Below are 15,275 nucleotides of genomic sequence, written 5' to 3'. Positions count from 1 at the left end.
ACGCGCAACCGCAAATAGTGACTGTGGGCGTTCCCTCTAGTCCTAGGTCCTGACCTCGCCAGGGCTTGAAAAATGCACGCTGTTCCGTCAGAATCCGTCGAAATGTGTTGAAAGGAAGCATCTTTCTCGAAAATCCAGAAAAATTATACTTCCTGTGTGTTTCCTAATCTGGAAAGCTAAGTGGTTTTTTTGTTTGTTTGTTTTTGTGTTTTTTTACCTTTACGGCCACCGTACATCCTCCCCAAGCTTGGGTTCTATTGCAGTCACATTCTAGTCATTTAACCTTTGGGATTTGCGCTCTCCCCTCCTCAATTGTCGCTGTTAGTACCGCCCTGCTCCGCCCCTTTGCCCTTGAAATCCGGACAACCCCGCTAGCCCGCGGTTGTCACGTGACGTCTGTGTCTCCTGTGGACTGGCCAGGCAACCGTCCTAGAGGCAGAAGCGGTCGGCTGCACCATGAACGTAATCTACCCGCTAGCGGTGCCCAAGGGGCGCCGGCTCGTCTGTGAGGTGTGCGAAGCCCCGGCCGAGCGGATGTGCACGGCCTGTACAGTCACTTATTACTGGTAGGCCCTGGAACGTGGTGCCTGGAGCCTTTGCCCCCTTCCTGTCTCTCAACCGTGGTTCGAGCCTTGTGTGTGTATCTGTGTACAGGGCCCTTTCTGCCAACGACCACTCCCCCCCCCGCCCCCACAAAGCCGGAGCAGGCTTGAAGAAGCGTCTCTAGGACTCCTGTGGCCTCGTCTGCCTCCTCTCCCACTCTATTGGCTTTCTGGGTTTTCTCCTGATGTTTCCCAGGAGTCCTACTGTTAGTGTGTCGCGCGCCATTCTAGGTGCTGAACTTAATGGACCAATTCTGTAGGTCCATTCCCTCAAAGCTCAAATACTGCTTGCACTTTGGAAGACAGTGAAGTAAACAAATGGTAATTTCAGGGAGAAATGTCAGAAGTCAAAGGAAATGTAAGAAATTGGGCAGACAGCTTCTCTGACAGTAGATGGTTGGTCTGAAGTTAACGAGCTCGAGAGCCAGCGTTCTTGCTCTGAAAAGGATACAGAGGGCTCTAAAGACTAGTTGGCCAGTGCATAGCTAAGAGTTTGAGTGTAGGGGATCTAGTAATAAAAGCGGAGATCAGTTTATATGTATTTGCATCAATACTCCCCTCCCCATCCTTTTTTACTTTTTTAAAGATTTCTTATGTAGCCGGGCGTTGGTGGTGCACGCCTTTAATCCCAGCACTCGGGAGGCAGAGGCAGGCGGATCTCTGTGAGTTCGAGGCCAGGCTGGACCGACAGCCTCCAAAAAAAAAAAAAAAAAAAAAAAAAAAAGATTTCTGCCAGCATGTATGCCTGCATGTCAGAAGAGGGCGCCAAATCTAATTGCAGAGGGTTGGGTTGCTGGGAATTGAACTCAGGACTTCTTGAAGAGCAGTCAGTGCTCTTAACCTCCCCAGCCCCCCATCCTTTTTCATAGTAGTCAAGTTGGCCTCAAACTCACTATGTAAGCTAAGGATTGAAGTTTGGATCCTCCTACCCACATCCATCAAGGGCACCTGTGTCAACATGCCTGGTTTGTGTGGTCCTGGAGATAAAATCCCAGACTTGGAGCATACTAGACAAACACTACCAGCTAAATCACACACCCATCCCTAGATTGTCTGAGACCTCACAAGACTAGGATGTTTACATTCTCAACCTAACTCATAGCCAACTCACTTGTTCTTAAAAGCCATTATTATTCATTGTACATGATACACACTGTCCCTGAGATGTCTGAGGATAGAAACATGGTGACTGGAGCAGTATCTAAAAAGGTTTCTCTAAGGAGATGACATTTTGGTTGAATAGTGAGAGGCCAGCAGAGGCTTACTTGTGTGAAGAAGGGTAGTCTTTCCGGCTCTCTGGGACTGGTTTGGACAAAGGGTGAAAGGACAGTTGTCTGAAAACTAGGTGGGAAAGAAAGCCAACGGTGTAAGGGGCAGCCAGTGATTTCCATAGTGCAGACTGGGACATAGCAGGCCGTGAGTGAATAAGTCACAGTCTAAATATATAAATAATATATCATTCATAAGATGTATTTCTTCCCATGAGTCAAGTAAAAAACACATTTAAAAGGCTGTGATAAGTTAGGAGGAGGAGTTTGAACCAAGAAGATAAAGGTTTAGGTCAGGCAGTGACGCAAGATGAAGGGATTTGGAATTTATCCCTTGGAAAGCCATATGGGTGGTTTTGAGTTGATGTGATATTTGCATTCATGAAGATGACAGCCGCAGTGTGGTACATTGGAGAGTAGATCCTGCCTAGCCAATTCAGAGGCTATTACAATGGTCCCAAGTGCAGAGTAAACCTCCCTTTCTCAGATAATTCCAGATGCCCTTCCTCCAAGTCTTACTCAGTACATCCTCAATCTTGGCAATTAGACTGTGGACTAAAATCCATAATCCTGTCACTCAAAGTTAAAAAAGAAAAGAAAAAGAAAAAAACCCTGACATTTTGGTGAAATTCCTTCTACTTTCTTCTAAATACATTTATGTTCTATACCATGAATTGTGACTATGTTCCCTTGTGATAGAACATTAAGAAACAGTACATTTATTTATTTATTTGTGTTGGTGTGTGTGCAGAGCAGGAGACAACTTTCAGGGATTAGTTCTCCATTTCAACATGTGGACTCAAGCCCAGGCCATGAAGGCTTGGTGGAAGCCATTTTGCTGGCCTGGAATGGAACATTTTTAAGAAGGATAATTTTTATAAAAACACACAAAGCCCGGTGTTGGTGGCATATGCCTTTAATCCCAGTACCTGGGAGGCAGAGGCAGAGGCAGGTGAATCTCTGTGAGTACCAGGCCAGCCTGGTCTACAGAATGAGTTCCAGGACAGGCTCCAAAACAATATAGAGAAACCTTGTCAAAAAAAAAAAAAACAACCCAAAAACCAAACCAAACCAACCAAACAAACAAACAAACAACAACAACAACAACAAAAAAAACAAGAAGCATTAATAGTAGATTGTGGATGAAATACCTCAGATCATAGCATATAGATACCAGTAATTGCAATATTTTTCCTTTAATTGAATGTATGTGATACAAATTTAAATGCCTTCACTGGTTAGCAAAAAAATGTCAAGTGGTATTTTGTTTTGTTTTTGTTTTTCAAGACAGAATTTCTCTGTGTAACAGCTCTGGCTGTTCTGGAACTAGCTTTGTAGACCAGGCTGGCCTTGAACTCACAGAGATCCACCTGCCTCTACCTTAGAAGTACTGGAATTAAAGATGTGTGCCACCACTGCCCAGCATCCTGTGGTATTTTAATGATGAGAAGCAATAGGGCCAGGTGGTAGTGGCACGTGCCTTTAATTCCAGCATAGACCGAGGATCTCTGAGTTCAAGACAGCTAGAGAAACTCTATTACAAACAAAACAAAACAAAAACAGTAAAAAAAAAGTGATAGGAATCTGGATGTGGTGGTTCATGCCTGTAATTCCAGCACTTGGGAGGGTGAGTATCAATATAAATTCTAAGATTTCTCTAAGAGGAGAAAGGAAAAGAAAGAAAAGAAGCTTCAGTGAATGTTAGAATGAATGCCTTGCCCAAAGACATCTAGATGCAGGCTAATAAAGCATGATAATACTTGAACAAAACACATCTACAGCATAAACCATGTAATTGTGATCTCAGCTCCTCCTTACATCCGAACCTGTGAATGTTTGGATGAAAGAGCAGAATAATTAGGGCACCCAGAAATGTGTGAACAAAGTTCAGTTTGTTTAGAAAGGCAAGCTATGTCAGTGCAACAAAAGGCCAGGAAGTTGGATACATAACCTTTTCCATAGTTCAGTTACTCAGCCTCTCCCTGGAATATAGCTGTTTCTGAATCCCAGTTAAGTGTTTTTTTATTGATCTGTTTGCAGTAATTCTCTAACACCTTCCCAAAACCTTTAAAATGTTTTGTATCATTTCTATGACAGTAGTATGGTTTATAAAGAAAATAGCTGGTTGTATTTCTGTTATTTGAAGAGAAAGGAAGGAGAGGGAGAGGAGAGTGCTTGAATGCAGCCATATATTTCCCATGGCTGCTTTTGTGCTACTTTTGTTGCAACTGAGACCTTAGAGCACCCCAACCTGCAATAGTTGCTGTCTGGAAGTAAAACAAACACATTGGCAGCCTTTCCCCTAGATTATAGTTACCTGTTTTAGAATGTGTATGATGTATAATAGAGTACTAATGCTAAATGTCTCATACTTAAGTGAAAATGTGTCATCAGCAGTGAAAATATAAAAACGCACAGCAGTATATATTTGTGCAGCATAGTCTCAAAATACATAGAGCTGAGGCTGACAGAATTGATGGGAGTGATAGACAATTCAGTGACCACAGTTGAAAGCTCTACTATCCCTTTTCCTGCAGTGAACAAACTAACTAGACAGAAGATCCTTGAGGAAATGTAAGACTTGAGCAATACTAGACCCAACCTACAACTGTAGACTACCCTAATAACAGCATATGCATCCTCTCTACTACATATAAAGCGTTCTTGAGGGTAGACCATATGCTAGGTCATAAACCGAATCTCAGTAAATGTGGAAGGAATAAAATCACAGAAAGTAGGTTCAGTTATGGTGCGATGAAATCAATGACCAGTGACAGAAAGAAGTTTGATAAGTTGACAATCAGATCAAAAATAACACACTCTTTAAAATCCAGTGGGTCTGCTGGTCGTTGGTGGCGCACGCATTTAATCCCAGCACTTGGGACGCAGAGGCAGGCGGATCTCTGTGAGTTCAAGATCAGCCTGGTCTACAGAGTGAGTTCCAGGGCAGTCTCCAAAACAATACAAAGAAACTCTGTCTTGAAAAACAAAAAACAAAAACAAACAAACAAACAAAAAAGGTCTCCTGCCTCTGCCTAGGATTAGAGACGTGGACCACCATGCTTGGCTGTGTTTGTTCTTAACGTAAGAGCCACAGCATGCATATGTGATCTTCAGTGTGAACAGGTATCCCCAGTCTCCTATTTTTTTTTAGAAATCTCATACTGGCTGCATGAGTTTACATTCCCATCAGCAGTCTTTCCTACCAGTTTCATCTTTCCCTCCACGCCTCAAACTCACAGAGATGTGTCTACTTCTGTCTCCTGAATGTTGGGAGACACACTCAGAACATTATTTTCTTGATAACCATTTTGACTGTAATCTCAAGGTAGCTTTAATCTGCATTTTTCTGGTAGCCAGAGATCCCAGTGCAGTTTTTATACAAATAAAGACGCAACAGAAGATAGACTTCTATCTCAGGAAGGGCTCAGACTTCTGCCCATTGCAGTTGAGGCTGACTTTCTGGAATTCAGAGCTGGGCTGGGAGCAGACAGAGATCCAGTTAACTCGGTGTGTTTTGTTGTCAGTGGACCTGTGCATCAGAAGGCGGACTGGGGCAGCATCCATGAGAAGATATGTCAGCTGCTAATCCCTCTGCGTACCACCATGCCCTTCTACAACTCGGAGGAAGAAAGGCAGCACGGCCTGCAGCAGCTGCAGAAGCGACAGGCAAGTCCTATAGCCAGTAGTGAGGGCAGGGCCTGGGCCTTTACGTTCCCAGTCACAGTCCCGTTCAGTGGGCCATTTCCCACATGTTCACTGAATACCCACTGTACTGGTTTGCTTGAGTGGCCATAACAAGATACACAGAGAGGGTGGTACAAACAATAGGCATTCTTAACACTGCTGCATGTTAAAAGTCCAAGTCAGGGTTTGTGCCTCCCCTGACCCATGCCCTCCCATTCCCCCCCTTTTCCTTCCCACACCACCCTCCCTTGTCTTCCCCTAGCCCTCTCAGTCTTATCCTCCCCACCCTGTGTATCTTTGGGTGCACATGTGTTTGAGTTTCATGTGAATGCCATAGGAAAACCTTAGGTGTCCTTTTTCAGGAGCTGTTTACCTTGGTTTTGGGTTTGGTCTTTTGAGACAGGGTCTGTGAGAGATCTGGTGAGCAGGCCGGGTTTTACCAAGCAGGTTAGCCTAGGTGGCCAGTGAGCCCCAGGGCTCTGCCTATGGCTGCATCCTCAGTGCTGGGAGTATGCGTGTACACACCATACCTAACTTTCTTCACTTGGTTTCTCTGGGTACTGAACTCAGGTCTTCATGCTTCTGAGAATCACTTTACTTACTGAGTCATCTCCTGAGCCCCAGATTTGGTGTCTCCTAAGATCTTTCTTCCTGGCTGATGGATGTCTGTCTTCTTGTGAGTCTTCATCTGGTCCTCTGTGTGCACACATCTCTGATTTTCTTTGCTTGTCCAATTTTTCTTCTTATAAAGACACCAGGCAGTGCTCAAGGGGAAAGGGCACTTGCTGCTGAGCCTGATGACCTGAGTTCCATCCCCAGAACCCACAAGGTCAAAGAAGAGAACTGTCACCCAGAAGTTGTCCTCTGACCTCTACACATGCACACACACCCTAACACACAAACTGTAGTTAAGATGCCCAATAGGTTAGACTAGATCTGAGTGAGTGGATCCATTTTAACTTAACCACCTCTTCAGATAACATTCTACCCAAACACCATCACATCCCGAGGGACTAGAATTTAGAGTTTCAGCACAGGACTTTTGGCGACCATGGTTCAGTCCACAGAATCTGTCTGCCAAGTACTATGATGAAAGCTTTTGTGTTTAACACATTGTTTCTTAACCTCTGAGCCTCGACCTTTTGGCAAACCTCTTATCTCCAAAAATATTTGTTATGATTCATAACAGTAGCAAAATTACAGTTATGAAGTAGCAATGAAAATAATTTTATGGTTGGGATCACAACATGAGGAATTGTATTAAAGGGGTGCAACACTAGGAAGTTGAAAAAATCACTGGTATAATAGGAAATAAAATGATGTTAGGAATATATCAGGGTATAAAGGAGATTAGAAAAAGTAATTGATATTATGACATTAAAAGGATATAATTATCATTATTTTAATTTTTTTGGTTCTTTGATACAGGGTTTCTCTCTGTAGCACTGACTGTCCTGGAACTAGCTCTGTAGACCAGGCTGGCCTTGAACTCACAGAGACCCGTCTGCCTCTGTCACCACCCAAGTAAAAATATCCATTATTTTGAAAATTAATCCCCTTTGGGTACATGTGCACGCATGTGTATGTGTGTGTGAAGGCCAGAGGTTGACTTGGACTATCTTTCTCTGCTGCTTCCCACCTTGTTTTCTGAGACAAAGTCTTTCACTGAGCCTGAAGCTTGCCTTTTGGGCTAGCCTGTGATGTCTCTGCTAGTCTGTGGTTATAGGTGAATACTACCATGTTCTTATGTATATGCTGGGGATCTGAACTCAGATCCTCATGCTTGCACAACAGGTGTTTTACCCACTGAGTCATCTTCCCAGCCCCCCAAAATTAGCCCCCTGAAAGCTACAAATCTATGAACAACCAGACTCATCAATTTTAAACACCTGCCTGTGGGCTGCTATGGGAGATCAGCAGTCTGAGAGGGATTACATGCTTGAGCATCTACAGTGTTTTAGGCACCATATACATCTTAATAGCCATCATTTTGAATAAGACTTTTCAAGATAGCACTACAGTTCAGTTTAGTACAGTGGGTATTCATCAATTAGAAGGAAACAAGAGATGTTTTCTTGTTATATTTAACTCAAATATAAAGACAGAAAGTTTTGTTTTTTTCGTTTAATTTTTTTTTGTATTCTACGAAAGATGCTTTAGTGTTTTTCCATTTTACATTACACACATTGATGACAGTAAGAAGTGCCAGTTTAGGGCCGGGCATTGGTGGCGCACACCTTTAATCCCAGCACTCGGGAGGCAGAGGCAGGTGGATCTCTGTGAGTTCGAGGCCAGCCTGGTCTACAGAGCGAGTTCCAGGACAGCCTCCAAAACAATACAGAGAAACCCTGTCTCAAAAAACCAAAAAAAAAAAAAAAAAAAAAAAAAAAAAGAAGTGCCAGTTTAAAGGACTTTGGACTCTGAAATAACCATTGCAAATATGCAGTGAATTATACAAACCATTCTTTCTGGCAAACACTTGATAAAATAGTGAAAAGCACACAATTATCTTCAGCAGCCAATACCATCATCTAGACACCAAAAAGGTCCATGAAATGAAGACTGTGGAAGGCAGCTACTAATCCCCTAATGTGCAATGCTGGATGTCCTGACATGTTAATAGTTAAGAAACATAATGGAACAGAGTGGCAACATTACTATAGAAAATGGCAAGTCTACTGGGAAAAACCAGGTTGATTTGGGGTGGATTTCCACTCTCATCTGATACAGCCAGGACCCCAGTGGGCTCTGCCACATGAATTCTTAACTGCTTCTAAAATGGCAGGAGCCGAGGACGAGAGTGCAAGAGGCCAAGGCACTCCCTTCAGAGGTTTTGCAATGTAAGGACTTTAAACTTAGTGCTTTTCGCTCACTCCGTTCAGATGTTCCTGAAGTTCATACAAACACTGAATTGCTGGTTCATGTCCTTCCTCACAGTCTACGATAAAGACACTAATCCCAGTATTGGGAGTGACTGACGCGAGTTCTAATTTGCCTAGTGTTGCTGGCAATGAGCATTTGAGGTCACTCAGAAGGTAACCAAAGAGGCTTCTCATGTAAGCTCCATGGCTCACAACTAAGATGCAGGCTGCTAAACCAGGGTGCCACCATCAGGGTGCAACTGCAAACGGTTTCCTACAGGGAATACCTCCCCAAGCAGCTCTCCAGACAGTTGCCTGGAGCCCCAGGGAAGACGCTTTCTCTCTGGCCCGTCTCACCTACGATTAGTTGACAAATGCAATCAAAGAAACCCTTTGCGCGTGCTTTCACCTGCCCTAGGGTCTCTCCTCCGGGTGGAGTGAACACGGGACACTCTTCCCCAGCGGCTCTGGCCATGGCCCGCATCTCGCTTAGAGGCTTGCCTTCTACGACCCCATACTTCCTTTCTCGGAGTCTGGGGTCATACTTCACCGCCATGCCTTTGCAAAATTTGCTTTTCTCCAAAATGCCACATATGGTTTGCTTAGTCCTCGTGAGATCACTGGAGAAAGTGTGTGTAAACTTCACACTGTTCAGAAAGCGACCAGCGGCAGCTACTTGCTTAAACCCAGTCTCTGAAAGGGGCTCATCTACTCCTTCAATGATTTTCTTCTTATTAAATCTTGTTTCGCCATGGCGGATAACGGTCAGGGCGAAGCGCAGCTTCTCGGCCTGGGCCCCAAGGCACAGGAGCCACGACCCAGCTCTGCTGCAGTTCTGTGCCACCACTGGGGGGCCCAAATTTAAATTTTTAATTTCTTCAGAATTTCATACATGGGTACACTTTACACCATTTCTACCTCTGCCTGTTCCCCTCCAACTCCTGTGTTCTCCTGCCCTCTCAGATTCCTTTTTCTGTAATTAATGGTGTGTGTGTGTGTGTGTGTGTGTGTGTGTGTATTTAAGACTGACCCCGTATGGTTGGGAAGCCTTCAGGAGGCTCATCCCCGAAGAAAAGTGATTCTCTCTCAGCAGCCATTGACTACCTACAGCTCTTTTTAAATGCCCCCATCCATGGCTGGTCTGGTCTTGTGTGAACAACCATATTGTTGAGAGTTTATTGGTTCAGTGTTCCTGTCATGAAAACACTATTTTGAAGCAGTGGTCCCAGTCCTCTGGTACTTACAGTCTTTCTATAGACAGAAAATTTTAGATTGTCCTGTGTTATCTATAGCTTTGCTAAATTAAAGTTTTATTAGAAGTATGATAATAAGATCGGTGATACACAGCAGTTGGTAGGGGCTTGATTAACAGGCACCCCACCCTAGGTTCAAACTTTGGTATCACATGAAAGTGTCAGAAAAACAAACACACACATACACACAAATAAATACAGTAATATAAAAGATGCTAAGAACTACAGGGATACTGTACACTGTTCATCTAGTGCCCATGTCCAGAACTCCTGTCTGCCAAGTTCTGAACTGAAATGAAAGATACCTGTTCCTGGACTGTGGATGTATGGCCCCAAGTTTGCATTTTTATACATCCCAGCCCTGGATCTCATGTAACCTAGTACAGGCAGGCTCACCAAGTGCCTTCAGCCTGGTGTTGGCTTTGCCTGTGCGTGTATCCACCGGTGCCTTTCACAGTGTCTATTTCCACCTTCCACAGAAGCACTTGATTGAATTCTGCTACACCGTCGCCCAGAAATATCTTTTTGAAGGAAGACATGAAGACGCTGTCCCTGCGGCTCTACACTCCCTTCGATTCCGCATGAATGTGCACGGCTTGAGCTCAGTAGAGCTTGTGCCTGCTTACCTGCTCCTGGCTGAGGCCAGCCTTGGTGAGTGGAACTAACTTTAGACCCTTGGTGGCATTCACATTCATTCATTCATTCATTCATTCAGGTTTTTCGAGACAGGGTTTCTCTGTGTAGCTTTGGAGCCTGTCCTGTAACTAGCTCTTGTAGACCAGTCTGGTCCCAAACCCACAGAGATCTGCTTGCCTCTGCCTCCCAAGTGCTGGGATTAAAGGTGTGTGCCACCACCACCCAGTTTGCATTCACTTTTAATCTCAGCCCTGGGAAGGCAGAGAGAGACACAAACCACCCTGTTCTACATAGCAAGTTCCAGGACAGCAAGGACTATATAGAGAGACTCTGTCTCAACCCCCATGCCCCAAAAACAAAACAAAACAAAACAAAAACCAGCCAGGTAGTGGTGATTCACACTTTTAATCCTAGTACTCAGGAGGCAGAGGTAGGTGTCTCTGTGAGTTAGAGGCCAGCCTGGTCTACAAAGCTAGTTCCTGGACATTAAGAGCTACATAAAGAAACAATGTATCAAAAAAACCCCAACAACAACAAAAACAAAAAGCCACTGAAGTTGGTTTGGGCAAAGAGAAGAAATCAATTAGACTATTGGAGTGATCTAAGGGGGCTAATGGGTCAACTACTATAGGAGATTGGCTGGGTTCTCAGTTTTTCTCCTGGGCCTCTTCTCTTTCCCTTGTGAAACAGACTGGACAGGACTCTGAACTTCTGATCCTCCTGCCCCCACCACTCTTTCAGTACTGAGATTCAGGTCAGCACTACATTCCCCTGTGCTGTAGGGCATTGAACCCAAGGCTTCATGCATGCCAGTCCAATACTCTATCAACTCAGCTGCCTCCATCCTTCTTTTTGTCTCTGCTCCTCTGTAGGTATCTGCTTCAGTTGGTCTAACTGCAGACTGAAGTTTAATGTCCTTTGCTCACTGCTGGAGACAGTTACCCTCAGCTATCAGCTCTAGTTAAATCTGCACATCCTCTAGACTCCAGTTGAGCAGCAGAAGTGGATTGTATTTTCATTACAAATTCCTAGAAGACAGAATTGTGTTAACCCAGCTGGAATGTGGACTCTACCCTTGTTCCCTGGGGTCAGCGTCATAGTTGAGAAACAGAGGAACCCACTACCCTAAGAGTGAGAGCAGACATCTGCCTGTGGGCTGTTGCAGAAATCAGTGTTCTGAGGGGAATTACATTCCTGAGCATCTACAGTGTTTTAGGCACCACATACATCTGTTTGTTTGTTTGTTTTTCGAGACAGGGTTTCTCTGTATTGTTTTGGAGGCTGTCCGGGAACTAGCTCCATAGACCAGGCTGGCCTCAAACTCACAGAGATCCTCCTGCCTCTGCCTCTCGAGTGCTGGGAATAAAGGCGTGTGGCATCAATGCCCGGCACCACATACATCTTAATAGCCATCATTTTGAATAATATGTTTCAGGCTAGTACTATATAGTTTAACTGTAAAGCACATGCCTAGCTTGTTGGTGTAATACAAGAGCCCTCCCAAGCCATCTGAGCATGCTGCAGACTGTACTGCAGAAGGTCCCTGTGCTCTCTGGTGTGCATTTCCTATAAAGCACTTCTTCACAAGCACAGTGCAACCTCATCTACTAAGAAGGCCCCGTTCAGCTCCCCGGGTATCAGAGATACATTTTCTCTCTTGTTGTCTTATGTTAAATCTTCACTCTGCAACAGTTGCTCAGCTTTTCCTCAGTTTGTTTGTTTTTACCTTGATACTTTCAGAGTGGGGTTTCACTCTCTCATTGGTACTGCCAGCCCTCAAATAACATGGACACTTATTGTTGATTATGAAAGCTAGGCCTTAGCTTAGGCTTTTCCCAGCTAGGTCTTATAACTTAAATTAACCTGCCTTTATTAATCTATGTTCTGCCATGTGGCTCAGTTACCTCTCCTCTGTACAGTATATCCGACTTCTTCAGTGTCTCACTGGCATCTCTGCCTCTCTCTCCCTGGGTGTCTTGCCTATTCTCTCCTACCTAGTTATTGGCCATTCAGTTCTTTATTAAAACCAATCAGGTAGAGACACATCTTTACAGTATACAAAAAGATTATCCCACAACATCAGAGATCATTGTATCATTTTGTGTATATGGGTGTTTCACCTGCAGGTATATTTGTGTACTACATCTGTTCCTAGTCCCTGAAAAGCCAAAGAGGACACCAGATCCTGGGAAGTAGAGTTACAGACAGCTGTGAGCTGCCTTGTGGGTGCTGGGAGGTGAATCCAGGTCCTCTGGAAGAACAGTCTGTGCTCTTTTTTCTTTCTTTCTTTCTTTTTTTTTTTTTTTTTTTTTTTTTTTTTTGGTTTTTACGAGATAGGGTTTCTCTGTATTGTTTTGGAGGCTGTCGTTCCAGCCTGGCCTCGAACTCACAGAGATCCTCCTGCCTCTGCCTCCCGAGTGTTGGGATTAAAGGCGTGCGCCACCATCACCTGGCTAGAGCAGTCTGTGCTCTTAACTGTTGAGCCAACTCTTCAGCCTTTCCAATTATATAAAGCATCCCTCAGTTGTATTTGTCTGCTGTTTCCTTGTGACTAGATTGAGATTATGGATTTGGGACAGGAATGCCACAAAAGTGATAGTGTATTCTCAACCCATCTGATAAACTGACACAATTTTCTATTCCGATGCTTACACATAGGCCACAGTGATCAGCAGATATTAGATGGTAGATCCAGAAGTAAAGTCTACAGTGGAGGCAGGAAGGTAGGAGTTCAAGGCCATCCTCAGCTACACAGTGTCTGGACATCTTGCAGCCCAGCTCTGCCTAAAGATCTTAATTGAGTTTATCTGAACTTCTGGAACCAGGCAGCACCTCCTTCCACCAAGTAGGACCTGTGTTCCCAAATGCATCACACCTTTACTACAGTGGTGCTGACTAGGCCTCTCTGTCATGAGTCACTGTGATTATAGTTTCGGTTTATCAAGTGGTACTTTGGCATCATATAAATGTCCCACTCCTTATCAAACTCTTAATGGATTCATGGAACATGAATTGCTCTTAATAATAAAAACTCAGAGTCAGCTAACAGGGTGAAAGCCGAAGGATCAGAGAAGCAGAGTGGTGGTCACTAGAGTTCTTACCTCTACCAATGCTCAGACCAAAGGGGCAGCCCTGTCCCTACGAATCCTCAGGCTGCTTTAAGCTTCTCTCTCTGCCCAGTCCTATCACTCCTGTCTCCACCTCCCTAGTGCCGGGATTAAAGGCATAGGATCCCAAGGGCTGGGATCACCTTTGGGTGAGCCCTGTTTCTCTTTTAGACAGATTCAATCTTGTATAGCCCAGGGTGACCTTGAACTCACAGAAATCCGTCTGCCTCTGTCTCCCAAGTGCTGGTATTAAAGGTGTTTGCCACCATTGCCTAGCCTCTATGGCTAACTAGTGGTTTAGCACTATTCTCTAATCTTCAGGCAAGCATTATTTGTTATAGAATAAACAAAATATTACCACATATTCATTCGTTTATAGCCATTTATTGCAACTTCTGGTTCCCTGTTTTATTTACTGGGTTGTTTTGTTTTGTTTTTTTGTTTGTTTTTACGAGACAGGGTTTCTCTGTATTGTTTTGGAGGCTATCGGTCCAGCCTGGCCTCGAACTCACAGAGATCTACCTGCCTCTGCCTCCCGAGTGCTGGGATTAAAGGCGTGCGCCACCACTGCCCGGCCTATTTACTGGGTTTTAACCCACCACAGTTATTACTATTATTCATGTGTAAACTGGTCCTGATTTGGCTAGTGACTGCTCCCACTCAAGCTGGCTTGGCATCTCCTTGCTCTTTGAAACATCTCCATTTTTTTTTTTTGAGTTCCTGCTTTCTGACGTATTATCTCCTAGACCCTCTTACTCATTGCCCATGCCAGGATTAATCAGTGTACAGAATTAGGAATGGGTGTTTAAACACAATTCTGTGTTGTGTGTGTCTATACAGGTGATATCCGTGTTAGAAACAATCTCAGCATCATGCCTAAGAGACATATGAACAAGGCAAAAGTAGCCAGCAAGGCGATTCTTTTTGTAAAAAGGGTATCCAAGACCCAAACCTGGTGAGCAAGCACTCAGCGACAGGAAGTTCACTTGGTTTTTATTCTAGTACAGGTGGTGATTGTGTTTTTCCCCATCGGCTGGAGTCTGAATCCAGTCTTCTGCAATTGTCTAGTTTTAAAAGGAAATGAAGGAGAGTGAGAAGGGCTGGGCCATTTAAGTCACTTAAGTTCCAAGGATACAGCAGGGCCTTTGTGTAAATGAAAGTGTAACTGTGAGATCTAAACATTTCCATAAAGGGTTCACCAGGTGGGGGAGATGAAAAGATTTGAATTGCTTGTCATAATAAAGGTTTATAGTGTTTACAGAAAAGGCTAATATTTAATGTTTCTCACACATATATGACATGGATCTATGCTAGTACACCCAAACATGCACAGCATACATCTTCAGTCCAGTCTCCCATTTCAGTTTGCAGCCCCCTTCTCTGACAGCAAGGATGCTGGTGTCCACAGTCATCGATGTTTTTGTATATGTAATGGGTTTGCAGGACCTAACTAGTCCTTTTTCTCCAATCTAAGCTGTCCACTCACAAAGATGCCCTTCCCTGCCTATGTGGGCTCTGCCTCCTCACTTGGGGGCTGACTCTCCTGCATGCATGCCCTTAGTCATTTGGGCTCTGGCTCCATGTATCAGGCCTTGTACCTACAGGAATGCCCACCCCACCCTGCTCAGGTCTGACACCCCATTCTAGACAATAGAAAGAGCACTGGGCCAGGAAATACGGCTCAGAGCCTGTGTACTCTGACCCTGACTATAGCGCTTTGGGAAAACCATTTAAGCTGAAGTTCCCACACCCACCTGCTTACTCCCTGCTCTCTCCAGGTCTTCCTTGGAGAGGAGTCTCACCTCCACTAAACAATGTGATCTAATTGTGTGTCCAAGAAGACAAAGCCCCACAGCAGTCT

At 44.3% G+C, this 15,275-nt stretch overlaps 1 protein-coding gene and 1 pseudogene across 3 annotated transcripts in view; one reads left to right on the top strand and one right to left on the bottom strand.

Annotated features, from left to right (window-relative positions):
- Positions 1-15,275, top strand: part of Zmynd12 (zinc finger MYND-type containing 12) — a 28,644-nt gene continuing 13,369 nt past the window's right edge. The window contains exons 1-3 of one of the 3 annotated variants that reach the window (XM_040756763.1): positions 1-154; positions 5,398-5,539; positions 10,151-10,322. In XM_040756763.1, coding sequence (XP_040612697.1) covers positions 5,477-5,539; positions 10,151-10,322 — 235 coding nt within the window. In that variant the 5' untranslated portion in view covers positions 1-154; positions 5,398-5,476. Of the gene's footprint in view, positions 155-199; positions 567-5,397; positions 5,540-10,150; positions 10,323-15,275 lie in introns of those variants that run through there. The other 2 variants (XM_040756762.1, XM_040756764.1) reach the window with 2 other exon arrangements.
- LOC106022290 lies at positions 8,413-9,515 on the bottom strand (annotated as a pseudogene).

Source organism: Mesocricetus auratus, unplaced genomic scaffold (genome assembly GCF_017639785.1).
Source record: "Mesocricetus auratus isolate SY011 unplaced genomic scaffold, BCM_Maur_2.0 Super-Scaffold_100014, whole genome shotgun sequence".
Classification (NCBI taxonomy): Eukaryota; Metazoa; Chordata; class Mammalia; order Rodentia; family Cricetidae; genus Mesocricetus; species Mesocricetus auratus.
This window is presented reverse-complemented; position numbering and strand designations above follow the sequence as displayed.